Source organism: Setaria italica, chromosome I, assembly GCF_000263155.2.
Source record: "Setaria italica strain Yugu1 chromosome I, Setaria_italica_v2.0, whole genome shotgun sequence".
Lineage (NCBI taxonomy): Eukaryota > Viridiplantae > Streptophyta > Magnoliopsida > Poales > Poaceae > Setaria > Setaria italica.
In genome coordinates this window covers 10,137,303-10,159,576 of record NC_028450.1, presented here as the reverse complement: position 1 = coordinate 10,159,576, position 22,274 = coordinate 10,137,303, and the positions used below count along the sequence as shown (strand labels likewise).

General features: G+C 44.6%; 2 protein-coding genes, 1 long non-coding RNA gene and 1 pseudogene across 4 annotated transcripts; 1 reads left to right on the top strand and 3 right to left on the bottom strand.

Moving 5' to 3' along the window:
• Positions 1 to 1,223: 1,223 nt before the first annotated feature.
• On the bottom strand, positions 1,224 to 2,711 carry LOC101771256 (protein WALLS ARE THIN 1). Its single transcript, XM_004952089.3, has 2 exons — positions 1,697 to 2,711; positions 1,224 to 1,616 (listed from the first exon to the last, which is right to left on the bottom strand). Exons 1-2 carry the CDS (start codon positions 2,668 to 2,670, stop codon positions 1,433 to 1,435), a joined length of 1,158 nt encoding a protein of 385 aa, XP_004952146.1. The 5' UTR covers positions 2,671 to 2,711; the 3' UTR covers positions 1,224 to 1,432.
• Positions 2,712 to 4,621: 1,910 nt separating this feature from the next.
• LOC101770578 (serine carboxypeptidase 3) lies at positions 4,622 to 9,606 on the bottom strand. Of its 2 annotated transcripts, none has more exons than XM_004952087.4 (9): positions 9,191 to 9,606; positions 8,686 to 8,854; positions 8,345 to 8,464; positions 7,294 to 7,437; positions 7,051 to 7,201; positions 6,728 to 6,828; positions 6,385 to 6,643; positions 5,369 to 5,502; positions 4,622 to 5,066 (listed from the first exon to the last, which is right to left on the bottom strand). In XM_004952087.4, exons 1-9 carry the CDS (start codon positions 9,493 to 9,495, stop codon positions 4,938 to 4,940), a joined length of 1,512 nt encoding a protein of 503 aa, XP_004952144.1. In that variant the 5' UTR covers positions 9,496 to 9,606; the 3' UTR covers positions 4,622 to 4,937. The 2 variants fall into 2 exon arrangements, with proteins under 2 accessions (XP_004952144.1, XP_004952145.1); XM_004952088.4 differs by having other exon boundaries at positions 6,728 to 6,816; positions 9,191 to 9,603.
• Positions 9,607 to 13,938: 4,332 nt separating this feature from the next.
• LOC111257850 lies at positions 13,939 to 18,438 on the top strand (annotated as a pseudogene).
• Positions 18,439 to 20,359: 1,921 nt separating this feature from the next.
• Positions 20,360 to 20,892, bottom strand: LOC111256118. Its single transcript, XR_002676167.1, has 3 exons — positions 20,770 to 20,892; positions 20,587 to 20,683; positions 20,360 to 20,518 (listed from the first exon to the last, which is right to left on the bottom strand). It is a non-coding gene; the product is annotated as an uncharacterized LOC111256118 (long non-coding RNA).
• Between the last annotated feature and the right edge of the window lie 1,382 nt (positions 20,893 to 22,274).

The following is a 22,274-nucleotide window of genomic DNA, read 5'->3' as shown; positions in this document are numbered from 1 at the left end:
ACTGTGTAGTAACCGGTTCTGTACGGAATGCACCCAAGCTGGTAAGCGAGTTGGAGCGAACCAACCAGCATGCATGCACCTGAGGTAACCAATAGCTAATTTGCTACTTCTCACCACTCATAGTTAGCCACTTGCAACAAATACAACTAGCAACCAGCATGCATCCATGAATGGAATCTTTTGTGAATTCGATTCTTTGAAATAAATTTACTCATAAACCGTAACCCTGATTAACAAACCGTTTGCCGCATATTACTCAAAAAAATATGCTTAACAAAACTGGATCCAATATGGATATAGTTTATTATTTTTACAACGAGTTGCATCTTTGTGTCTTACCGATTGCAACTCCGTATACTACCGAGTTGCAACTAGTTATAAGTCTGTGTATTGTTTGCAACTAGTCACAATAATCATATCAAGTTGCAATCATACCTTATTGCAACCAGAGTACCAACCGTATTGCAACTGAGCAGTAACTAGCTACAATCAGTAGTCACTGGTTGCAAGTGGGTATTCAGTAGGAAACACATCTGGTTGCAATTAACCGGGTTGCAACTGAGTAGAAACTAATTGCAAGGAAAGGGGTTACATTAGGTTAGGTTATAGCTACTTGCAACCAATGCTAAATAGGGTACAACCAAGTTGCAATTGTGTTGCAAATGTGCTTGCAACTCATAATACAACTTAGTTGCAATTACATACTTAAAATTTTTTTAACAAATATAGCCTTCATGGATCTCATTTTGTTAAGCACATTTTTTCGAACAACCTACTTCAAACGGATCAAAAAACGGATGTGCGGGTTAGGAGATATCACATTTTTTCGAATCAAATCAAGAAAAGATTCCATCCATACATGCTTCCTGGTGGGTGTGTTGACCTGTGAGATGATATCACATGCTCGGTTGTGTCCATTTAATTTTGCATGTATGAGGGCAGGTTCGGCAGGAAAATGCAGGGTCTGTGCTCTGCGCAGGTATGGCTCATGATCGCCACGCTCCGCAAGTCTCACGGTCCGCGCTTGCGGTCGGGTGCATTTGTGGCACAGAATGCACCATGTACATTTTAGTCTCGTCGTGTGTGTGTATATATATAGGAGGAGTTTGCTGCTCGAAAAGTAGTGAGATGTTTGGATTTCTTTTGCTTTCATCTTTTCTGATGGCATCTGCAGTTCTGAACCTTGCTCTGCCACTCTGCATGCTGGGATGTATAAAGCATCATCTGAGAATGTTCCACGGCACTCTGTTCATTCAAAAAAAATTCCATGGCAATCTCTCTACCCAACAAGTAATTAAATTTAATCAATCCGTACACCGTTACAGTCTACAGTTTAATGACAAAAGGGTAGCACTGAACATGTGACGAACTACAGCTACTGCTAGACAAGTACATGGTAGCATCAGTTTGAGTGCCCCATGATTGGACCGGATCACACGGCCTCCGAGGTCGCCGGCGGGAGCAGTGGCTGCTTCAAGCAGGAAGCAGCAGCCGCCTCGTCACAAATGGTGCCGGCAGCAGCGGCGGCGTCTTCTTTAGCAGCGAGCGCCCGCTCCTCGCTCTTGCCCCAGAGCACCAGGTACAGCCCGGCGATGATGAGAACTGCCCCGATGATCCTGCACAACGCCCAGCAAATGAAGATCAGCGAGCACGACGACGAAATATAACTGAAGAAGAGGTACTATACTATACGTACCCTCCGAGGTAGAAGCGCTCGCCGAGGATGAGCGACGCCATGACGGCGACGAGGAGCGTCTGCACGGGCTGGTACACGGCCACGAACACGGGGCCGCTGCGGTCGATGCACCACGTCTGCACGGCGAACGCCACGCCCGACGCCACCAGGCCCGCGTAGAGGACGGTGAGGAGCTCGGCGCCGGAGCCGAGCGCCCAGGCGGCGGCGTCGCGCTCGGCGACGGCGGCAACGGCGAGGAACTGGAGCAGGCCGAAGAGGCAGGTGTAGGAGGTGACGGAGAGGCGCGCCGGGTAGCGCTTCAGCACGGGCGCCTGCAGCACCAGCCACCCGGACCACGACACGCAGTGGCCCATCAGGTACAAGCACCCCAGCATCCAGCTCTTGCCGCCGCCGCCGCTCGCCGGCGCAGCAGGCTGGTGGTGGTGCGCGACGTCGAGCGCGGCAGCTGGGCCGAAGACGGCGGGGCCCTTGAAGAGCGTGATGACGGAGGCGCCCGCGACGCAGAGCGCGGTGCCGGCCACCTTGGCGAGGCCGTCCAGGCGGCGGAGGCTGACGCGCTCAATCCCCAGCGCGGCGGCCATGGCGAAGGTGATGGCGGGCACGGAGTTCTGGATGGCCGAGGCGAAGGTCGGCGACGTGTTGTCGAGGCCCAGCAGGTAGAAGCCCTGGTTCGCGGTGATCCCGCAGAGCGCGAGCAGGAAGAACTGGAGCAGGAGGCCGGGCGTCATGGCGGGCCTGTCCTTCTTCTCGAGGTAGTAGGCGAAGGGGGCGAGGAGGCAGAGCGCGATGAGGTTGCGGTAGACGGGGAAGACGAGCTTGCTGACGCCCATGTTGAGCGCCAGCCTCGACACCACGTGGAACCCCGCGTACCCGAACTGCAGCGACAGCATCGCCACGTGCAGCCGCGCACGCTCCGGCGCAACTCCGGCGGCGGCTCCGGCGCCATGGCCACGCAGCGTGTCGTCCCGGGCCATTGATGGATCAGAGCACGGTGCGCTTGCAGTGGCTGGCTCTGTCTGAAAGATGGATGGTGCAGTGGCAGTGCAGGTGCAGGCCCGTATATATAGTGGTGAAGGTGATCGGTGAAGGCGAAGGGAAGGAAGCTGCAGCGGGGAAGGAGATATGGTGGGTGCAGAGGAATCGACAGGCGGTGAGCTGTGGGGGCCGTGCAGCGCCTGCGCGTGCGAGCTCCGATCATCCGTGTAGCCTGCACCCTGCAGGGATGTCATGTCATGTCCCTGTGTTCTTGGACATGACCTGCTGTACATTTCGGTCGCATGCATGCGACATATCTGGGCTCGGCTAGCTGATTTCTACTTTCTAATTTCTTGTGGCCATGGCCAGAGATCGGTTTGGTCTGGCTGGTTGGTTGTTCAGTCAGCAGTGGGGACACCCGACCTGACTGCTCCTGCTGTTGCTGGTGAAAGCTCTGTCATCAGTAAAGAGCTTCAGGCCATTCAGGGCTGCACTTATCTTGCATAAAAACACATTCTTGTCATCAGTAAAGAGAGAGACGGGGAAAAACACTGGTTCAATCCTAGCAACAAACCGGAATCCCCCAGCATGTAGGACAGTGCAGCCACGAGTCTTGTCCCTGATACTGTCCATTGCCCGTGTGCAAAGCTGCAGGCCTCCATGGAGACAGGCCAGCACTCCACTGAAAATACTGGGGTCGTTTCCTGCACCCTACCAGCTGGATCATGAGCCTGACAGCCATCAACTCTCGCTCTTGCTGCTGCAATTTAGGGCCTCTCGTGGCCTTGTTTAGTTCCAAATTGGGAGGCAAAGTTTGCATTTTGCCATAAATGTGCAACTGCATTTCGTTTGTATTTGTGAATTATTGTCCAAACATTAACTAATTAGGCTCAAAAGATTCATCTCGCAAAGTACAATAAAATTGTGCAATTAGTTTTTGATTTCGTCTACATTTAGTACTCCATGTATGTACCGCAAGTTTGATGTGATGGGAATCTTCTTTTTGCATAGTGCCAAAGTTGGGAAAAGGGGAAACTAAACAATACCTTAAACAACACCTTCTTTGGTATTACAGCACATCTTGTACGGTTAGTTACCCTGTCATACATAGCAGCCGAGCGCATTCAGGTCTCTGCAGCTACTACATCCTAATCACACCGTGACCGTGTGTCTGAAGCAATGCACTACTCCTAGCATCTTGCTGTAACTGGATTCATGTTATGTTACCTAGTCGCTTTCAGTCTTGTTAACTCTTTCACTGTAAAAATCTGTGCAAGTGTGAAGTCAACAAACTCTTGCTTGCCACACTTCTGAGTTAGCATGCCTGATGATTTGTTTAAAAACCATAAGGATGCAGGTGCAGAGCTGATCCAGCTCTTGCTGTTTTGTCCCTCTTGGGTGCTGACATTCTTGCATCTCAAACTACCTAGCTGGAGATGCAGAGGGAATTCCAAATCCTTTTTTAATTTGGTGGTCCTACACTCTCAGAAAAGTTGTTTAGCCCTGTCTTCAACTTCAACAACTCAAAGTCTCTCTCTTCAACATACTACTACTGCTGCTGCTACTACATCGCACGCCTAGCACAATGGTGATCATGTAGCGACACCTCAAAAGCTCTTCTTCATGTGAGCCAGCAGCCTAATCCTGAGTTGCCTCTGTGGTTAGTTGGTGAATGAGATCTGAGGTGATCCCAAAAAAGTTTCAACTTTGCAGCAAGGCATCTCTTTTAAAAATTTCTGAATGTGCGAATGCGATAGGGACACAGTGTTGGCAAACTCAACAGCAGGGCAAATCTAAGGACCACCTCTTTTTCATATAAGTTATGCAGCTGAAAACTAACCAGCAATGCCGTGACAGTGTTCGGGGGAAAAATATGAACATTGCATGTGAGTTCCAGCCAGTCAGCGTGCAGATCAGACAGCAAATCTCCAAGAGGATTAGGACAGCAAATAGCCAACGAACTCTTTCAGAAACCATTTCCTTTTTTTTTTACTATTTTTCTTTCCGGATCAAAGCGTGTATACATGAAATGCTTTACAAGATCAACAGACAAGGCTTTGAACATTTGTCCCCTTCGTGTATTTGATTTTTTTCCATCAACAGAGTACATGACTGGGACTGTAGTTACATTGCACGCCAAAGTTATTATCAGGGGTAAATTCAGTAGACACCGTGGTGGATAAAATAAATGAAACAAGAAGTGTCAGCGACACACTCCTTGGGATGACACCTCATACTACCTAGCAAGTAATTCTGTTAAGGTCAATCACATCACAGCCTTAAAAACCATTGATTCGGGAACCGATTCCTTCAGTTTTCCTTCGGTAAATCTCCTCAGCATTTCCAGGGAAGCTTTAGGCTGGTCCATTGGAACCATGTGGCCAGCATCGTGAACCTGCATTTGCATGGACAAACGTATACCTCTTGAGTTTGTTTAGCCTGGAGATGCCCTACCTACATTTGCTTTTCTTTGTCCTTAGATGAGAAAGGATTCTAAAGCATAAGGCTAGATTTCATGTTATATAGTATGCAGTTATGACTAGATTTTACAAGGTTATCTTGGCACATTTTGTAAAGTACACCTACATTCCTAGCAGAACCAGTCTTAATTTTGCCAACATGAAGTATCTCCTTTTGGGGAAGGTACCAAGTACTAAGCAACAAGGCAAAGTGAAAAGAGTGTGATTAGATCACAACCTTGAGGAAGCTGAGTGGTCCGTGGCTCTTCAAAACTCCAGCTTCAGCACCATCTACTACAAATGATGACTCACTAGAGGATACAAAGTCTTTCTGACCAGACCATTCCATCGAGTGAACCCACCTCGAGTTCCCTGCTCAAACAGAAAAATTCAGAGATTTTTTTGAACGTAAAAAAATTAGAGAGATACCTTAATTGCAAAACCATTAAACAATCTGATGATGCACATGTAAGACGAATAACAATAGATGATACTTTTAAAGTAGGATACTTGTTAGATCAATATTGATAAAGCTCCTCCACAACTAAAAGTTTGCAACTTGCAGTTGAGTTGACACGCATCATTTTGAACCTTTTCCAAAGGGAAATTGTGTTGATCTGATGTAACCATGTCTTTTCGGTCTCACAAGACAGAACAAGACGAAAAATGCTACATTGTTGTTCCCTATTACTTCAGAAAGGACTATTTAGCATCAAAAAATGTTTCGCATTTCTTTTCTTTTATGAATTGACAAGCTAACCAATTTGATATCGTTAGTTTCCATTATTTGCAAACATGATCATTCTAGATGGCCCACATTTATCTGCAGTACTAATAATTTCTTTCTCTTATGAACATAAAAATATTGTGATTCATCCATAAGCAGGCAGACAGAAAATAGCTTGTCAGCTGGAGTGAGTGTGTTTATTATGTCTTCAAAAGTGGGGAGGGGCACACAGTGGCAAAGTCCAGTTACGCAGAAGAAACATTAATGTGCTAACAAATACAGATGGGTTAAAAGATTAATTATCCGATCTAATGGATGCCTGTGCTACAGTTATTTTGAATCTACTGCTCATAGCCTAGTGATATACTGATATGAGCCATTCCGTTCCAAATTAATTAATATGGCTGACAAAAACGTGCAGCTACTTCCATAGAGAAGGCATTTCCATAATTATGATGCAACAATAGATAGAAGACTGGAAAATAAATGAATAGGTAATAAAATTATGGAGTATGCTGTATCCTTACCGAGCCAATTGCATATAAGGTCATACTCCCCAGCATATATAAGGACATTGATCCCATCCTCTAGTAGAGCTGGGATGCCAACTTCCAAATTCCTCATCCAGTCTGTGAGCATAGCTTCATAAACTGTACTACTGCAAGAGACGAATTCAATGTCACCAACTCCAAGGGCCTCTTTGACCGCTTTGTCACCAAAGAACTTCTCCAAGTTTGAGAAGTCATAGCAAAGTTTCCCTTCACATTCCTTCCTAACGTCATAGTACTGCAAAAGGCCACTAGCGTTAAGGTTTCTCCACCTTAGTGAACTGCAATGGCAGGTTAATATAGAAGGGTATTGCTTGCTTACATTCTTTGTCCCAACAAGCTTCATGATGGAGTTGAAAATATTATTGCAGACCATGTAAGCTGCCATGCATGATGCTTTCCCATCGGTACCTGAATCATTAGCTTAGTATGGATACTTTTAATATGGTATTAAACCTCAGGAGTGTCATTCTACTGAACATTTTAAGTACTACACTAATCCTCTTCGGCTAGGTTCAGCAAGGCACCATATGTTGAAATTCAAGATTTTCAGGTAACCAGAGAAGTGCCAATTTCTTGATTAATGATGATTACTAAAAAGTAAAGTATAGTGAGTGTTCTCAATGGCATCTGTATAGTACTCACCACACATCTTAATTGCAAGTTCACATGGTGGGATGAACCTGTTGATCCTTTCATAGTCCGATTTTCCGATAAGGTTCATTTCCAATGCATAATCTGTGTAGGCTTTGTATTGGATTTGTGGATCTGTGAGACCATTACCGATAGCGAAACCCTAGAAGAAAATTAGTCAAGAATTGCACAGCTTAGCAAAAAGGGAACTGAGAATGAATTGCAAAGTTGATGTAGAGAGGAGAATGATCATACCTTCAAGTTTATATGAATGCCCTCGTTTGCTTTGTTTCCTTGGTGAACTCTGCTTGCAAATGCTGGAATGTAGTGCCCAGCATAAGATTCTCCAGTTATATAAAAGTCATTCTTTGCGAATTCCGGGTGCTTCTTAAAGAATACCTGAAATATCAGTTCAGAACAATTAGCTAGCACTCATGGCTGTTCTGCTTTACTCAATTCAACTCAACACAATCAAGCCATATACCGGTAGCTAAGCACACTTGCAAGCATACTATCCATTTGGTATGAATTGAGGTCCAACTTTTATACCACAATAGAACAAGTGATCTTTTTTACTGCCTCGAATGAAACTATCCAGCAAAATTTGCCATAATCCATAATACTTAATGCAAAAAAGCCCCTGATTCCAAGTTGAACAATTTATATGGTAGAGGGGATTGCAATCTCGCTTGCATGAGCAGTCTGGACCTCTAGCAATATATAAGATGAAATATCTAAATTACTAGGGCAAACATGCATTCATACAATATATAGCAACAGTATTGATATCCAAAAACTCCAAGTCTTGCTAGTACTTAAGGGCACCAATCCGCACAATGGACATGTTGAAGTGAATAGAAGATTAGGCATATATCCACTGTTGGTGCCTTAGTAGTTATACCGCCATGTATGATTTTTTTTAAACCTGCTCTTAATAAACATGTTTTTAAAAACTAGACCAATAAACTTCCAAATCTGACACGTTTAGCCAGGCATGGGCTGTGGTGTGGCCAAATCCTTGCTACAGCAGCCCATTTAGGCACCATGTGAAGGCCCATGGCCTGGCCAAAGAGGTCAAGTTTGGAAATCTAGTGGGTTAAGGTTTATTATTAGTAAAAAAAGGTCCAAAAAAAAATCTTGAGTGTGTTCATTATTTTCTGAAACGATTAAGAGCAGTGTTTCTGTCCTCAAGTACTCTTCAAAAATGAACTGACCAAACTCATATGGTGTAATCACACATTCCATGGATTTGATGCAATAAAAGAAAGAGAACAGCAGCTATGAATAATTGATACAGAAGTAGCACCTGGAGAAAGTCATATAGGTCATTGCTAACACCAGTCTCATCATGACGAGTATCACGATCATCAGAGCTGTAGCTAAAGCCAGTTCCAGTGGGTTGATCAACAAATATGATATTGGAGATCTGCAGAAATCAAGTCATATCAGAAACCGGGGAAGAGGATGAAATAGCTAGGTCTTAACATCTTCATCAAATTTGGTTCCATCAAAAAATTGCAACATTCAGTTTCAGACTTTTTTTTTCTCTCTCGAACACCTCAGTTTCAGACTTTGGGTGTTACGTGATCAGACTGATTTCCCCTGACCTAACAGGGATCATAACATGGGTATGATATCATTATTTACCGTGTCCCAACCGAACTTGTTCCAAGCAAGCGACATGTTATTTGCAATGGTGAAGGGCCCGTTCTCGTAGAAGACGGCCAACTCACTGCTGCAACCAGGCCCTCCCGTGAGCCAGATCACCACTGGGTCCTCCTTCTTTCCCCTCGATTCGAAGAAGAAGTAGAACATCCTGCAGCACCAACCACAAGAAATTAAACGCTCAATTGTTTGAATTGCGAAGTTTTCTCATAGATATAACTCATATAAGGTTTATTCTTTACATCAACTACACGCACAGCTAGGACATGGAAAGGGGCAAGGTCGTATCAATGCGGAATTCCCAACCAAAGATCCAAGCATCAGTAGCCAAGAGCGCATTGGACTGCCGTTACTAATTAAGTTGGAGATTTAAATTTCATCCAGGGAAAAAAAAGCAAATTCCCACCAAAAGATCGAAGCTTTAGAACCTAAGAGCGGGGGATTCTACTAATCTCTCGGAGCAAAGAGGCAATGAGGCCTCGCTCACCTGGCGTCGTGCGTGTGTGGCAGGCGGAAGTAACCGGCGTGGTGGCCGAGGTCCTGGATCCCGTCGGGCACGCCGGGAAGCCTCACCCGCCGCTCCAGGAGCTCCCCAGGCGCCACGCTGGGTGCATCACCGGAACCGGCCGGGCCTGCCTCCTTGGGAAGGAGGTTGAGCGCGCGGATGAGCCGCTCGGCCTGCGCCGCCGGGAAGCTGGCGTCGCGGGGCAGATGGAGGGTGTCTTCTCCGGCGGCCGCCACCGCGACGGCGGCGGCGAAGCAGAGGAACACCAGGAGGCGGGAGGTCGCCATTGGAGGAGGAGTTTGCAGTTGGTGGGGGAATTGGAGGTTTCTCCTCGAATTTATAGCAGCGTGCGTTGAATCGAGTTTGAAACGTGCTCTTCTCTTCTCGTCAGGTTCGGTGGTTCCAGAATTCAGACTGGCTTTCAGTACTAAACTAGCTTTGCTTGCAAGCAGAGACCAAAGAGATTCCTCAAGGCCTTTTGTCCCCTACTACCACTAGTTTTTTTATTTTATTCAAATATTCATACGTCCTGCGAAACTTTGGTGTACGCCTACAAGTCTACTACGATTGATCTCCCGTATCGTGGCGTCGAAGAGCAAAAATGAAGAAGGAAAAAGAAGACACAAAATTGACATTAAAAGAGCTCATATTGATACATAGTGCCTTACTGTGTTAACGTCTGATCCAGGTGCTGCGATCGACAGAGATAAATCTTGTAATGGTGATCATCGAGTTGTTCATGTAACTCCTGTCAGTTTCGCGGACACCAGGCAGGATCAGTGCACTCGTCATCAGGTTACACGTTACAGAGAGAGCTTTGATGCAGCAGCAGCATGGTTTACATGCATTCTTCTTCTCGTCAGTCTGTTCTGCTGTGCAGCTTAGCTTGACTGAATCTGCTGGATGCTGTCATTGTCAGTTTTGGGGTTGGCTTGGAAGGCTGGCATGGAAGGTGATGGTGATGCCTCACTCTCTTCTTCCTTCTCTGCATATGCATGATACGATGCATCGATCTGCCACTAGCTAAGCTAGTACAACAAGTTGATCTTACTTACGCTCGGATAGGAATAGGATTAGCAACCGGATGGTCGATAGCGTGTGACTGACACTGACTGAACCGTGTGACGCAAAGCAAGCGCGTCGTAATCGATCGATCATGCAAAGGCATCAGCATGTTGCTTGCACGCAGCAGCAGCAGCAGCTAGCACTAGCAATCCATCACCGATGGCGATGATCAATCGATTGATCTAGGAACAGAAATTAAAGCTGATGCCGGAGGTTGCTTTGCTTGCCGCTCCATCGATCTGGGAAGCGAGGACGATGGGTGATTGGTTTGGCAGGATGCCGGTTTGCTTCGCTTACGCTGCTGACATCCATCCTGATCTGCTGCTACCAGCAGCAGCTTAACACCGTGGCCTATTGATTCACGCAACACCACAAATATAGATAGAGGCCCAGCCACCCTAATGGGCCGGACCCGTCAAGCTAAAGTTTAGCCCGCAACATGACGACGTCAGCAACAAGCTTATCCATGGCTCTATGCCAAGACCAACATTTTTTTTTCATCTTTCTTATTTTAACACTTCAAAATCCCTTCTTGGAGGCATTTCACTGTGGCTGCGACAACCAGCTAGAGGCGGCTCCTCGCGACCTATGGGCTATGGCGGGTGGATTCGGAGATTCATGGGCGAAAGTTTTGATTAGCTTTGTGCTGACAGCGATAATGGTGGCGCTATTGGTGCCACATCCCTTCTTGGAGCTATTGTTGTTTGGCCCTCAACTCCTCAAGTTTCTCTGGTTGAAAAACTTTGCGTCGGTGGTGTCTCTTGACGTCATTCCCTCCTTAGAGGCCTCGCATAGGAGACCTCGTCCCCTGTGGCTGTTGTTGTGGCTTGCGAAGTTGGCGTTGGAGGTTTGAGGTGGCTGTTGTTTCTGCGGTGGTTGCCATGCTGGAGCTGCCCCCCGCCGTGACGGTGGTTGGTGGCGACCTAGGGGCCGGCGGATGCTAAGCTAGGGGCAGTCTGTGACCGGCACGAAGGAACATGTTCATGCATGTGTGTGATCAGGTTGCTTTGTTAGCTTTTAGCTGGTTGAAAGTGTCTCCCTATGATCGTTATTGGGTGGAGTTGTGAATATTTGTAATTGTTATTTTTCTGCATTTTATCTTCTCTATCGATACAATGCAGTTAACCTGCCAGCTTCGGTTAAAAAAACCACTAAAAAAATGGGTGCAAGTTAAGCCATTGAAGTCTTCTGACCATATTCTTTCAGAATAAGAAATTGATTCTTATTTCGATAGAAATATAGGATCTAGAACATTTGTGATTTTTTAGGGCCCGGTTGGATCCGACCAGGGAAAAATATGTTGGTGGGTTGAAGTATAAACCTTCCCAAGTAATGCTGGATTACAAATATCCAATAAATTATTACGATTAGTAACATATAAAAGTAAATTGAACCTTCAATTTTGGGTGCGAGGTTGTGAGCATGGGTAGACTGTTACCTCTAATTCTGCATCGGTGTCCCTATCATGCATTTCATATGCTTAAGGGATTCAGAAATTGTTCCGGTAGCCCTCATCAATGATTCCATAGTCCCATAACTTAACATGCCCATCTTATATTTCTGTTTCTTTCCAATTGTTCCGAAACACACAATAAGTGTTGAGTAATACACACCTTCCCGCAAAGGAGATTTACGTTTGATGTATGGTAGAAGTGTCGAAATAAAACATAACAACGAGACAAGTATACACACCTTCCTTATAGTGTTTAATTTTTGTCCTTGGGACTTTACGGTTGTGAACGTAAAACCAAAACAGTTATATAAGAAAATAGACATAACCAATAAAAATGATTGTTTCTTTCTAACTTGCATCTTTCTTAAACAGTTTAAATCTCTCACTAATAGCAATATAATATAAATGTCACTTTTAGAAGAGAACTTACATTCTTGCATTGTTAATCCCAACTTTGAAGAGCTCCAGAATCCACTGCTCAACCACCAAGGCTGGAGCCATTACTGTAGCTTTCTTAATTAGATTGGTATGAAATAACACTAGCAGAAAAGCACACACATAAAAAAGTAAAAAAATTATAAATGTTACATAGTTTTAAAAGCCCATATAATACATGATGTGTCATTATTGTCCAACATAAAAAACAAATACAGCTAAGAATTGTATCTGTCGAGTCTTGCCCAACCCCATGTCATCTGCAAGGATGCTTCCAAAGTCAATGAAGACATTGCTTTTAATAAAAGAAATATCATTGTAACTTGTGCTATTTTCCTTTCAAGGATAGAAAGTGGTAGCTTAGACATGTTATTGTTTTTTGAAACAAGATTCATTGCTATTACAGGGTAAGCATAAGTATTCTTTATGTTTGTTAGAGTAGCACTATAAGAAAAACATTCATCATGGACAAACGATACATTTATATCACTAGGATGCACATCTTTGACCTAACATTGTTGTCTTCCCTTCCATACAAGAATATCTTCAATCTTTTGAGTGCCGAATACAAGATGGTTGGACCCATGATTTGGACCTCCATGCCAATTCAAATGATTCTTGAGAAAACCTGGACAACAACACCAAATTTTCTATTCTCTTGTGATGATATTGTCTTAAGGGGAGGTTTTCTACTGAGTACTCTTGTGCCTTTGCTCGAGAAGGAAGGTGGGTTATCGAGTTTGAAACGGACTTCTAGCATGCTCTTCTCGTTAGGTTTGGTTTGGTGGTTTCTTTAGACTGGCTTGCGGCTTCAGTGCAACAAGTTTTGCTTGCAAGCAGAGACCAGAGAGATTCATTTGGTGGTTGTTTGGATCTACAGAATATAAATTGGTTCCCACAAAACATGTTTTATTCGGAATTGTAGGAAAACCAGTTTTAGGTAGTTGTTCGGTAAAGTAGGCTTACAAAATACTTTGTTTGAATCGTATAGATTGAAAAATATGTTTGCTGCACAATGTTTGTCAGAGTTAACTGAGCCATGTATTCTACAAGTGTAATCCACCTCCTCTTCTAGATCAATTATCTTCTTCCTGCCTCTCCTTTCCTCCCAGCGAAGTAATCATGGATATCACATCCAAGCATCACCGGCAGCTTCCTTCGCGATGCATGGCTGACCGATTCCCCTTGAAAACATGGCAATCACAAGGTTGTTGGCACATGATACAACAAACTCATTTTTTGAGAAAAACGAGGAATATTCGTTTTTGAGAAAACCGGGAATTCTAGGTTTGTAGAAAACAGACAATGCTTATCCTCATGGTAGTTATGGGAAACAAACAAAGCTTTATTAAAACCAGGCCAAAACTAGATTTACGAAAACTAGTTTTCACAAAACTAGAGATCCAAACAACCCCTTGGACCTTTTCTTTCCCCGTTTCCCCTACTAGTTTTTTTTCTCATCCAATTTTTTATTTATGTTACTGTAAAACTTTGGTGTGCACCTACTAGTCTACTACGATTGATCTTATTTATTACTGGCATTTTTCTCCCATATCGTGGCTTCAAAGAACAAAAGGAAAAAGGAAAAAAAGACGAACACAAAATTAATTAAAAGAGTTACTTCCTCTGTCCCAATTTATAGGTTGTTTTAGCATTTTTTAGGTTTATAGTTATAGCTATGCACCTAGGTATAATTTTAGAAAAGCTAAAATGACCTATAATTTGGAACGGAGGGAGTAATATCTATACACAGTGCCTTAATACTTAAGGGGGAACCATGACATCTGATCCAAGTGTTGTTACCATGTTATACGATGGACAGAGAACTCTTCATGGTAATTGTCTAGGTATTCATGTCGGTGTGACTAGTGTCAATTTCGTGGACACCAGGCATGAACAATGCACTCGTCGAGTCACCGTCAGTTTCGATGCAGCAGCAACACTGCAACAACAGTATGGTTGATGCTTCTATACACAGTCCCTTAACCGATCCAGATCATCAATCCCTGCTGAGACCTGGATGACACACGCGTTGCTTGCACGCAGCAGCTAGCAGCTGATCAACCGATTGATGATGATCTAGGAATAGAAATTAAAGCTGATGCTGCAGGTTGCTTTGCTTGGCGCTACATGGATCTAGTTGATTGATTGGTTTGGCACTGGCAGGCCGGTTTGCTTCACCTTACGTTGCTAGCAAGAACTAGTGGCTGCCCTGAACAGACACGGCATCCAGATCTTCCATCAGCAACGTTACCTGATCCGGTACTTGACGGAATACCCAACAAGGAATCTAATAACTTGACACCAAAATTCTTCACTTTACACTGCAACTGTGATCAATTCTAGAAGTGATCCTTCGAACTTCCTTCCTTATCAGCAAGTACCAGAAAATACAATCTACTAACAAACTCTACATCTGATCCACCAACAAAAAACAGTCTTCTTTATAGCAGCAGCCTCTCCATGTCGTCCACCCTCCTCCACCCTTGCTTCTGAGTCCTAAAAACACCAGCTATTTCAGTCTCCATAAGCTTCAAATACGGACAAGTAAAATAAAACAAATCTTCTTCCAAAATTACTAGACTAGCTCTGTCCAAAGGCTCCAAACTTTTTTTCTAATCATTACATCCTCACTTTATTTAAAAAAAAATGAAATTTTCATAGCAAATAGCAGATAAGTAGCGAAGTTTCAATACCTAAACTTCTTCGCCAAACAAAGGATCAGTGTCATCTCTCTTCGTATCACTCATAATGATCAATATCACACTGTTGCACATGGCGGATGCTTCATTTATTGCAGTCATCATAACACTGACAACATCGGTAGTAGCACGCACTATGCTCACAAATAGTTTACTTCAAAAAATATGATACTAGCATCTTTTATGCACTAATAAAATAACATTATGAAGTAATACCGGTCTGAATGGAATAGACATATAACATTAATAGGGTAAGGATAACCTGTCAATAAAGTTTACAAAATAAATGACTAGAGCATTACATTAGTGAGAATGAACCAAAAGAACATAGGAAAAAAAACATTGCTCTACTCAAAGGTTCATAATAAGCATGATTACGTTATAGGTTGTTCCAACACCTAGACACCCATAAACCGTCTCATGATGGAACGATTTCCTAGCCATCATACGCTGGTTTACCATTAGAAATGAACCCCAACACCTACACACCCTAGAAACCCTAATAGCAGAAGCAACATCTGGTAGGTGCTAGAACTCTCAGTCATGTAGGAATAATTCATCTGGTTTCGATTAGCTCCTTGAAGTAGTGACATAACTCAATAGATGCTTGGAGGAACTTTCCAGCATGACAACCATTTCTCTTTATATTGACAAATCAAGACATGAGTTCCTTGATGAAAAAATATCCTAATACTAGACTCACGAGAAATATCTATGTATTAGCAATGTTAATGATTTTTTTCGGACTCGACTTGTTACAAGTGCATTTAGTGCTTATATAATGGGATGACGTAGGCTCTCTAGAATATACTAGAAATATGGCTTGCCTTTGGTGCGCTGTTATGACCTGTTAATTCAAAATTAGTTAACTTATTTGAGCTGCAGGGGTGGAGCTTAGGCTAGACCAGCGTAAACTTCCAGTAATTGAACATTAATATTGGTACTGTTCGTCGATGCTCAATGCTTAATTTAATGGACGGGCTCCTTCTAGACATTTGGTTAAGCTCCGCCTTTGTTGAGCTAGCTATAATTGTGCCAGATTTGTCTAACTTAAGCAATTTCTGTGACCGAAATATAGGACATTGCCAACGTGGACGATGGGCCGTTATGATTGGGGTGATTGTCGTCGTCTTCGCCGTGCTTAACACACTCACAAAGATGGCCTTCAACCAAGGGATGCACACCACTGTACTCATCATATATTAAATCATGCAACAAGTACTTGCCTATCTAAATATATATATACTAATTATTAACATGCATCGGTTGTCTTGAACGATCAATCGATCCGTTGTGAAATTGACTTGCGTGCACCACACTGGAACAGCTATTGGGAGGGATAGCTTTTTGAATGACTAGCTGGTGACTTATATACTAGCTCTTTTTGGCATGCTTTGCTTGCTGTATATGTTGTCCACCCAAACCAAACTCTGCCGGTGCTCACTAGCTCACTCCCATCCTGCCCATTGCATAGATGACATGATGCAACGACTTATATAAATTGATTAAAGATACAACGGACAAGAAAGGAAAGCCGATAGAGAGTTTTCCCTCCCCCTGCTGCTTGAATGATAATAGGCACGGATTGGCCAGGCAACAATTCAACTGTTTCATAATACGTATATATAATAGACGGATCTGCTATCGATGAGGAAAGCAGATGGAGAGTTTTCCCTCCTCCTCCTCCTGTTGCTGCTGCTTGAATGATAATAGGCATGGATTGGCCAGGCAATAATTCAACTGTTTCATGATACGTATATATAATAGACGGATCTGCTATCAATGAGGAAAGCAGATGGAGAGTTTTCCCTCCTCCTCCTGCTACTGCTTGAATGATAATAGGCACGGATTGGCCAGGCAACAGTTCAACTGTTTCATGATACGTATATATAATAGACGGATCTGCTATCGATGAGGAAAGCAGAGCTGCTTCTGCTTGAATGATAATAGGCACGGATTGGCCAGGCAACAATTCAACTGATGCGTATATATAATAGACGGATCTGCTATTGATGAGGAAAGCAAATGGAGAGTTTTCCCTCCTCCTCCTCTGCTGCTGCTTGAATGATAATAGGCACGGATTGGCCAGGCAACAATTCAACTGTTTCATGATACGTATATATAATAGACGGATCTGCTATCGATGAGGAAAGCAGAGCTGCTACTGCTTGAATGATAATAGGCACGGATTGGCCAGGCAACAATTCAACTAGTGCGTATATATAATAGACGGATCTGCTATTGATGAGGAAAGCAAATGGAGAGTTTTCGCTCCTTCTCCTCCTCCTGCTGCTGCTTGAATGATAATAGGCACGGATTGGTCAGGCAACAATTCAACTGTTTCATGATACGTATATATAATAGACGGATCTGCTATCGATGAGTATAGAGTATACACACATGGCTTAATAAGATTGCCCTGCACTTACGCAAGTGCTATTCAGGTATACTAGCTAGGCAAGCTGTCACTGATCGAATTGGACTGGTAGCCATTGCATTATATTGCGTCCATCGTATGTATCCACCATGCGCGATAGGCAGTTGAGCTAGCTATATGTATATATATATATATATGGGCATCGCTCATCTGCCGCCTGGGCTGCAGGGATACATACCTTCTTCTTCTTCAGAGGTGGAGGAGGAGGCGGTGGTGATCAGCATGGCCGTCGTGGAGGAGGGATACATACCTTCTTCTTCAGAGGTGGAGGAGGAGGCGGTGGTGATCAGCATGCCCTCCGTGGAGGAGGGTGAGAAGAAGACGCCGACGCTGACGCCGACGATGGCTTCGTCGTCGTGGTCCATGGAGGCGGTGATGCTGCAAGGACTGGGTCTGTGGCCCTACTTGCTGGCGCAGCATGTTGGTCCTTTTGGTTCATCCTCCAGTCAAGGCTGGGGAAGAAGTACCCAGCACTCTACTCTGGAAATGCCTTGATGTTCTTGCTCAGCTTCCTTCAGATGGCTGCTGTGGGGCTGGCTACAGAGAGGGACCTGTCAGTCTGGATCCTCAGAACCAAGCTTCAGATCATCACTGTGCTCTTTGTGGTAATAATTGGTTTTATTATTTAGTATATAAGGGGGAAATTACATTTCTTGGTTAAAATTTTTGCCATTGCGTTTTCTTAGGGAATAATGGGGGTCTGGAATTGACTTTCTGGCCATGTCTTGGTGCATTGAGCAGAGAGGTCCAGTCTTCACGACTGCATTCACACCTCTGATACAACTTATAGCAGGTGCTATCAACATCGTCGCTCTGCATGAGCAGCTCCATGTTGGAAGGTAGACATCACCCTCATCTACTCCATCTGCAAATTAAAATCTGTTTCAATTTCAACATCACAGCTGGAATATTCATTCCTCTGAAGCTAAACAAAAGTAAATAATATGGTGTGCTTTGATTCTCCAGCGCCCTGGGCTCTGCTCTTGTAATTGCCGGGTTATACTTCGTCCTCTGGGCAAAAGACCAAAGAGGCATCAGATTCAGATGCTGCTCCATCCAGCAATGTACCGCTGCCGGAACAAAAATCCAAGCAAGCAACACAACAACCAGAGGATGTATGATCGATAATCATGCATAATGGAAATGGATACAAGAGATCTCAGAAAAAAGTACTATTTTGTTCGATTTACTCTGTTTCCGGAAACAAGAGAAATCAGTTTACTTTTATTCTCGAAACTAGGATCGTGCCCGTGTGTTGCTACGGGCAAAACAAATATCGTCTATAAGAATCAAACATTATCATGTGAAATAATTACTTCAAAATGCCCGCAATGTGAAACAAAAAATGACTTTGCGGTGAGTAATAACATAAGCATAAGTACGCTTGTATGCTCTTTATCTCAACTTGCAAAAGAATAACCATGTAACTAATTCCCAAACATAGATGAGGACTCGAAGGAATTCATCAGCTCCAGGAGGATTATCATTCAATATAATAGAAGCATTCAGCAGTAAGTTATTGTTGACTTTACGGCAGTTTAGGATGCAAGAAAGCTTATCCCTTGGAGCCTTAAACATGTTTATCTTCTGCAGCTCCTTCTGCACGAGCTGTACCAAAAAACAAGAAAATAAATAAACAAAAAGGAAAGGAAAGTAAGGAATATTAATGAATTACACTGATATAAAGAATGAACAGCTGTCATAAGGTCTTGGCCCCGGGGATCTCTTGACCCTCCAAGAGCTTTGCAATGGCGGCGAGCTTGTCAAGGGAGCACGGCGTAAGCGCCGCTCACCTATCACAACACCATGCGGAAGCGTGAGCACGGCCACGCCATGCGGAGTGCATGAGGTCCAGGTCCACCTCGCCTGCACCTTTAGGAAAATCAGTAGGATATGAAACAATGGTAGTCAGAGGACTGGTTTTGGAACCTATAGGAACAAAACAAAATGGAACTTGAGTTTGTGATGCAAATGCAACATGATCAGAAAAAAATGAAGCAAAGGACAAGATTAATTACAATGGCATTGATCTATTCCCTCAATCTCCAGAAAGTCACAATTTTCAATTAGGCACGGGATTTGTAGCAGATGTTCTGGGCAGATTGCTATATATATTAAGGTTGAAAGAAAATGGTAAGCATATAAGGAATTAAAGAGATGACATCCTCCTCTGCTGTTGCTGCTAATGGAGCCATCTCCGATCACCAGAGCTGCCTGAAATGCACAATCATCAAATAAGCCAAAATTATATATTAGTTTAAGTAGATCAATGTAACTGAAAAATTGAACTATTACACTGCCACCTCTGACCTAAAACTCTTGGGGGGAAACATATTAATTTCCTGTCTTCTAATCTTTGCTTGAAAATTCAACTTTATTTATGAGTAGAAGAATACAAGAAAAACAATATGACATATAGAAAAAATATAATTAAGAAATTTAGGTGTCATTAAAGCCAAAAGTACCTGCTAAATCTTGATTACGTCTCATGCCACCTTAAATAACAAACACATTCTAAGCATGCTACCTCTCACACCACCTAAAATATGCACATGCTCCTGTGGCAATCTAATGAGTCAAAAGAAATTGTAATCAATCTTTTCACCATTATAACTTTACCCATCTTCTTACAAATTATTTGGCCGCTCGCATTCCGCTCCTTTGGCCGCGGAGGTCACGCCGATCTTCTCTGCCACATGGTCCAAGCAGTAGCATGGCCTCTGAGTTGGCCCCACCAGCGATGACGGCACGGTGCTTCATGAGGACCATAGTGCAATATTAAAAGGATGCTAACAAAGTTAGAATTCTTACCAACTTATCAATTTCTTCAAACGAATTTTCTTGGTGTATTTTTCCTATCACATAGACTTTTAAATCATTCTTCTTATCTCCATGAGCAGCCCTAGCTTCCCTTTCTTATCATCGTGCTGTCTCGAGCTTTTCTCTGTACCGATCACATACAACCAAGATAGGAAGAAAAGAAAAGAAAAAAAGCGGACAAAAATTAGGAGGTAATAATCAAATATAATGGACTACGTAATAAGATCATTATGTGGTAGCTCTCTATCATTGTACCCTCACCATTCAGAAACATATAAGTAGACAGACTTCCAGAGAGCTTTCTAGGCATATGTGTGATGTCTATCCATCCACCGCTTTATGCGCAATAGGCAAACATTTCCATGAATATCTTTCCCCCAACTCAACAACCACGCAAGCTAGCAGAATGAACAATCAAATGGAGCTAAGCTAATTCACCCGATAATCAATTCAACAAGACTCTGACCATGGACGTGATGTACTCGAATGACTCGCGGTACTTCTCGTAGAGCTGCTGCAAGTAGTCATGAGGCGGCTTTTGCGTGCACATGTTGTAAATCATCCTGCAGCATCGGAACATATATATAGCCTCGATTAGATCAGCGAAGCAACAACTAATCGAGCAAATATACAAAATCTGAGTACGGACTACGGAGCCGAACTGGCTCGGGCTTGCCCTCGAGGATGTTCTTGAGTTTGGTGATGCCCTTCTACATGAACTCCCAGCCTTGCCCCAGATTGATCGTCTTCCGCTTGTGCGTCGCCATCACCGCTCCCCACCCTACCCCTCGGCACCCGGCTAGGGCAGCGGGGGGCTTCGGTCGGAGAGGGCAGCCAGATCCGCAGCTGGAGGACGGAGGTGGGGACGGCGCGCCCGCCGCACCAAGGAGGCTCCCTAGGCGGCTGGCCGCCCTCCGCCGTGCCACCACCCCACCCGACCCCTGACTGCGCCGCAGCGGTCGCCGAAGCCGCGGTCCTCGGGGCGCCGCTCACCGAGCCCGCCCCCTTCACAGGCATCTGGCTTGCTCTGTTTTGATCCCGCAGGAGAGGTGGCGTTTCACCATTGGCGACCGCACAGGTTTGGGGGATGGGGGACGGGGTCGGCGGCGCAGGCGGTGGTGCCACCAGCGGAGCGAGCGGTGGTGCGACGGCGGCGCGGCATGCCAGACGGCCGCGGCGTAGGGCGAGGAGAGGCAGCTGGCAATGGGGCGAGGCCGCAAGGCACGCGGATAAGGCCGGATGGCGTGTGGGGGGTGGAGGTGGGGCGGATGGGAGGAAAGAATCTTAGGAAAGATCAAAGGCCTAGCATCGCCGCTTCTGCCACGGACGGTGCAAAATCAATATAGCGCGGGACGATGGGTTAACGGAGGATAAGACGTACGCAAAAATAGTCTTAGTTTTGCCTTTTTTATAGTAGAGAAGAGAGACAAGTCAAGGTCTGCTTGTATGTGCTACAAACAGATCTGTTCTCAAGTAAAATCCAAATGACCTAAATATCCATTGGGTCTGTAGTCTGGAACAACATACAGCCATTGGGTCTGTTGTAGTATGTAAAGAATGACTCCTAATGCAAGCGCTTTCACTTTCACGGTGGGCAAACAACTTCTCTATTATGACCCATGGTACTCGTCTCTGTCCGAGGGATGAACACGGTCACCTCCAGCGGCATTTCGTCCAATAGCCTCAGCGGGAAACACCCCGGACGGCGGCGTCGCGTTCCGCGCACACCCCAGGATCGGCATTGCGTCGGACAGACCAGGGCTTCGTGGAAGCGCGCGGGGGGCGGTCAACTGGCCGGAGGAGAAGCTACTGCGTTCAGCAGACTGCAGAGTTTGCTTGTAATGGCTGAGGCCCGCCCAGCAACCAAAGGATGGGGATGACGTTGCTGCCACTAGCGCCGCCTTACGCTTGGTCGACGGGCGGTTGAGCGAGACGTGCGGCATTTTTTTCGGCGGTCGCTGATGGCAGCGCGGCCTCGTCGGCTGCCGCCACTCCGCCGGACAAACAAAACATTGATTTGCGAATGGCCCCCTAATTTGGATCCAGCATTTTACAAAAGACCCCTTAATATTAATTTGGATCAGCATTTTACAAAAGACCCCTTAATATTACAAATAGGCCCCCAGATTGGATCCCGATTAACGATCGCGATCC

Excerpts from the sequence above, each read along its gene's own strand:
- LOC101770578 (XM_004952087.4), bottom strand. The coding sequence starts at position 9,495 with ATGGCGACCTCCCGCCTCCTGGTGTTCCTCTGCTTCGCCGCCGCCGTC. Across the intron at positions 7,202-7,293 it reads GCATTCATATAAACTTGAAG|GGTTTCGCTATCGGTAATGG; the intron begins GTATGATCATTC and ends ATTTTCTTCTAG. Across the intron at positions 6,829-7,050 it reads ACTTGCAATTAAGATGTGTG|CTAATGATTCAGGTACCGAT; the intron begins GTGAGTACTATA and ends ATCCATACTAAG.
- LOC101771256 (XM_004952089.3), bottom strand. The coding sequence starts at position 2,670 with ATGGCCCGGGACGACACGCTGCGTGGCCATGGCGCCGGAGCCGCCGCC. Across the intron at positions 1,617-1,696 it reads GAGCGCTTCTACCTCGGAGG|GATCATCGGGGCAGTTCTCA; the intron begins GTACGTATAGTA and ends GGCGTTGTGCAG.